Source organism: Palaemon carinicauda, chromosome 34 (genome assembly GCF_036898095.1).
Source record: "Palaemon carinicauda isolate YSFRI2023 chromosome 34, ASM3689809v2, whole genome shotgun sequence".
Taxonomy (NCBI): Eukaryota; Metazoa; Arthropoda; class Malacostraca; order Decapoda; family Palaemonidae; genus Palaemon; species Palaemon carinicauda.
In genome coordinates, this window is record NC_090758.1 from 81,122,788 (window position 1) to 81,127,757 (window position 4,970).

Sequence of the window (4,970 nt, forward strand, 5' to 3'; positions counted from 1 at the left end):
CTCGGATCATGACTTGCGGGTGTACTCTCTGGATCCGCTCTGCGAATAATATAGGTGAGTTTCGCCATTATTTCTTTCAGAGATAAATTTGAACCCGAGGTTTCTCCTCTGAACAGCTGTCCTCCCTTAAAGTCTGCAGTTCTATGAAGATAGACTTTTAGGCACTCCACTGGACATAGAGATGCATCTTCCCTCAGAGGGCATATTCTCAAGGGACATCACCTGTTGGTGGGTAGCTCGTTCTTGGTAAGAAACGTTGGGTCTGGAAATAGATTAAGTTCTCCCTCCAAGAACTGGACGTGGCCTTCCTCTCTAGAGAGAGCCCCTATTTCACTAACTCTGGCCCCCAAAGCGAGTGCAAACAGAAATATGACTTTTGAGTCAAATCCTTCTAAGTGCACTCCTCATTGTTCAATATTTATGCAAAATGAAGAATCTTATCTAGTGACAATGAAATGGGTCTTGGAGGCACTGAAGGACTAAGCTTAGCACGGGTCTTTAAAATTCATCAAGAACATCGTTAGAAAGGTTGACCTGAAAGGCATATAGTATCGGTCTTGTCAAGGCAGACTTGCACATTGATATTGTGTTGGCTGCTAAACCCTGCTCATGAAGGTGAATGAAGAATGATAAACAGAAATCTGTCGAGATTTCTTTTTGGTTTCTTCGCCTTGACAAAGGATATCTGTTTCTTCCCTGAAACCTCTTAATGTCATCTGGTTTCCTCAAAAAAGTCTATACTGTCTTTTGTTACCCCGAATCTTTTTCTCATCGCTAAGAAGAGAAAATCATTAGATGCAGGTTCCGGGTTTCCTGTGATGAAGCAAAGACAGTCGACTTCTGTACTCGCTGAGACAGCGTTGGATCCGGTAGCGGTACAAACTTCAGTCATAGTTCCAATGCCAGAGGGAACCACACGCTGTTTGGCCACTTGTGGGTCACTATTGCTGCTTTCCCTTTGAAGGATCTCAGTTTGTCGAGGACCTTCAAAAGGAGGTTGTGCAGAGGGAACAGGTAAATCCTGGACCATCTGTTCCAGTCTAGGGACATAGCGTCCACTGCCTCCGCTAGCGGATCCTCGTATGGGGACACATAACGATGTATTTTCTTGTTGTCTTTCTTCGCAAAGAGGTCTATCTGCAGTTCCGGGACTCAACTCAAGATGAAGGAGAACGATCCTGCGTCTAGGGCCCATTCTGACTCTATTGGTGTAAACCTGGATAGAGCGTCCGCTGTCACATTGTGGAACCTTAGAATGTGAACTGCTGACAGGTGCCATTTCTTCCTTTCCGCCAAACGGAATATGGCCAACATCACTTGGTTGATTTAAGGCGACCTCGACCATTGTCGATTCAAGCATCTCTCTATCACCTCGCTGTCTAGAACCAATCTTATCTGGGGCAAGTGGCGAGGAGATACTTTCTTTAGTGTCAGAAGTACTGCCATGGCTTCTAGAAATTTGATGTGAAATGACTTGAAAAGATTGGACCAAGCTCCTTGGACTCTATTCTGGTGAGAGTGGCCTCCCCCGCCTTCCTTTGAGGCGTGTGTGTGGATAGTAACAGACGGAGGAGGAGGTAGGAGGTTGAAGAAGTATTGATTTCTTCAGTTGCTTGGCTTTGGACCACGGCTTGAGAAGCGTTCGCAGTCGAGTCGGTAGAGGTCTCATTAGATCTCTTCGCACATTTGATGCGTATTTTCCCCAGACTCCTGTTGCATTATTTAGCTGTGCTCTTAGCACTGGATCGGTTATCGAAACAAGCTGTAGAGAGCCCAGCACTCTTTCCTGTTCGCGTCTTGATATCCGTTTGGATTTCAATAGTCTCTTGACAGATCCTGCTATTTCTTTCCTCTTCTTTCCAGGAATGGAAAGTCGATATGACTTCAAATTCCAGTGGATTCTCAACCACTGAAATTTTTGAGCTGGAGATAGTCGAGACTTTTTGATGTTGATCTTGAATCCCAGATGTTCCAGGAACTGGATCACTATCTTGGTGGCTTGCATGGATTCTGTCCTGGATGCTGCCCACACCAGCCAGTCGTCCAAGTAGGCCACTACTTGGATCCCTTTTAGGCGTAATTGATGGACGGCTGCATTCGCAAGCTTCATGAAAATTCTTGGGGCTATGTTTAGCCCGAATGGCATGGTTCTGAAGGCGTAAAGTCTTCTTTGTAACTTGAAGCCTAGGTAGGAGGAGAGGTGAGGATTAATTGGAACGTGCCAAAGAGCGTCAGACAAGTCTATAGAGACGGTATATGCCCTTTGGGGCAGTAGGGTCCTTATGTGTTGAAGTGTGAGCATCCTGAACTTGTAGTTCACTATGAACTTGTTGAGTGTCGACAAGTCCAGAATGACTCTGAGTTTTTCTGAGTCCTTCTTTGGAACACAAAACTGCCTTCCTTGGAACTTGATGGACTTAACATTTCGGATTACTATTTTCTCTAAGAGTTCTCGGACATATTCTTCCAGAACGGGTGTAGAGTGTTGGAAGAACTGAGGAAATTGAGGTGGGAGACTGCTCCAGCTCCAACCTAGTCCATTCTTTGTAGGCTGTGGGCCCAGGAATCGAAGGTCCAACGATCCCTAAATAGATGTAGTCTCCCTCCTACCGGAAGCATCCCACTTCTGCTGTTGTGGACCTGACGCCTTGCCTCCTTGACCGCGTCCTCCCCTGAATCCCCTTCCCGTTGAAGGCGTCTAGAAGAACCTCTGGCTGTTCCTCTAGCTTTTGAGCGAAAGGAAGAAGTCTGCCTTTCAAAAGCTGGGTTAAATACCGGCGACTGTGTCGCCACTTGTTGAGGTACCAACTGGTACGTGGTTGGAGGTTGTGCCACTATCTGAGGCACCGCGGTCGCAGGAAGTTGCTGTTGTTGCTATCGGTAGGGCTTAGCCAGCCGAAAGGATAGCCTAGGCCTTTTTGTCTTCTTCATGGGTTGGGGACCCTCATCCGGAGAAGACTTTCTCTTAAGATTCAAGCCCCACTTTTTGAGAAGGTTCCTATTCTCCGTGGTGGCCTTGTCTACTACCTCTTTAACCACTTCATTTGGAGAGAGGTCCTTACCCTAGATGCAAGAGGAGATCAGCTTCCTGGGTTCGTGCCTCACCGCAGCCGAGGCGAACACAAACTCTCTACAGGCTCTCCTAGCTTTGATAAAGCTATAGAGATCCTTCGTAACTGTGGCCAGATGGGTCACTTGCCATCGTTTCTAACGTCGTTTGCAACGACATCGATGTTGCAAGTCTTTTTTCGTCTCTTGCTCTCTGCGCAAGAGAAACTCCGACAACTTTGAAAGTTCCTCACTAAAGTGACGTTCGGCAATATCAGCTTCCAGCTTCCTGACTGAGAAGGTAAGGTGGACATCCTTCCAGTTTTTTTGGTCTAAGGGTAAGGTCAGGAATAACGGCTTGCATTCTTCTAAGGAGGGGCATGGTTTCCCTGCCTCCGCAGCCTTCAAGGCTGCCTTATATCCCTTTTCCAGGAAGGGAAAGGCTTTGGTTGGAGAGGCCACAAAGGAGGGAAGCTTCGTACTCAAATCCTGGCACCTTTGAGTTCGTGAAGCCCCTCTCTTTCATCGAGCTCGCTAGTAACGCCTGTGCTTTACCGCGGTCAAGGACTATGACCTCCTTCGGCTCCGTCTCCTCCTTTGAGGCTGGCTCCTTCCTAAGACGGACATAGAAGTCCGGGTACGAATCTTTGTTGGGCCAAAATTCCACATCTCCCCAGGGGAATTGAGCCCAAGTTCTCCAATATAACAATCTTTCCGGCTGTCATTGGCATGTGTTCGGCATAGCTCCAAGGATTGGTATCCGAGCACAAAGGAAGATCCTTCACGTTGAGTCTCTTCTGGGGCCCACATGATGCTGCAAGTCTACGTATTTCCAGTTTCATCGCAGCTTCCTTTTCATCATTCTTTTTTTGTATTTGTTGAATCATCTCAACAATAGAAGAAAGACTCCTTCCCAGATCTCCTGGGATAGCAGACGATGTAGAGGGAACAGATTCCGCGGCCGGAACCGATGTAACCGACACCTCATTGATTTCTTCCTCTTCTATTTCCGGAGCCTGGGTCAGCTCCTCCTCCTGACCTTCTCCCAGAAGGTCCTTCTCTGTATAATCCAACACTTCTGACATCCTATCATCCAATTGGATGTCTTGAAGGGCGGCCGAGACTTCAGAATCAACCGGATTCTGGACAGTTGGTATCTCCTCCTGAGGCTGAGGAATGACTGCATCAACCGATGCCTTAGGGAAAAGGTAGGCCCTCATCTTCTCGTTTGGAAGGTAGGGGCCTGAAGTGTTTTTCTGAAAACCCCTCACCCAGGTTCGCAACTTTTCCCTAGCAGCATCCCTTGACTCCGCTGACTTAGGGGTGTCAAATGCCTCGGTAATCAGGTTTGAACAAATGATACATACCTGAGGGCCCCAATACCGGAGGTCACCTTTGGAGGCTGCGCATGCTGCGTGCCTCCTGCATAACTCATGTCCACATGAGTTCTTGTTGCGGACATTGCAGAACATACTCCCGCACTTCGGATGGTCCTCCTGTTAAGAAAAGAAAATCCATGAGTATCAAGTGAAGACTTTTCACTTATTTAATACATGTAGCTTATATAGTAAAGCTAGAAAGGAAAGAGGAAAGACACATACTTGTATTTCCTGCCCAGCCAATTGCTGTAACCTCCCAAGATATTAAAGCTAAGGTTAATTCATATTCTAGAATACCTTATATATTTTCCTTGGAGGAAAGTTAAGGTTTAGCTCACACCTTAAAACAAAGTTGTAATATACGGGATAGAATGAATACAGAAAGAACTCACTTTCTATATATTGTACGGTCTTAACAAGAGGTTGTACAAGATAACATTAAGTATATTGGAAGAACTTTAGTGTTACAACAAACTCTGTACTGTAGTTTCATTAATGCAGTGTGTACTACACCACAAATATAGTAACTACTGTACATGGCAT

At 46.3% G+C, this 4,970-nt stretch overlaps 1 protein-coding gene across 1 annotated transcript in view; it reads right to left on the reverse strand.

Annotated features, from left to right (window-relative positions):
- The window catches only part of LOC137627067 (uncharacterized), a gene marked incomplete at its 5' end in the record, with an annotated part of 68,612 nt that extends 64,068 nt beyond the window's left edge, over window positions 1-4,544 (reverse strand). The window contains one exon of the mRNA XM_068358051.1: window positions 4,416-4,544. Within this exon, the coding sequence (XP_068214152.1) occupies window positions 4,416-4,544 (129 nt within the window). The remainder of the gene's footprint in view (window positions 1-4,415) is intronic.
- Between the last annotated feature and the right edge of the window lie 426 nt (window positions 4,545-4,970).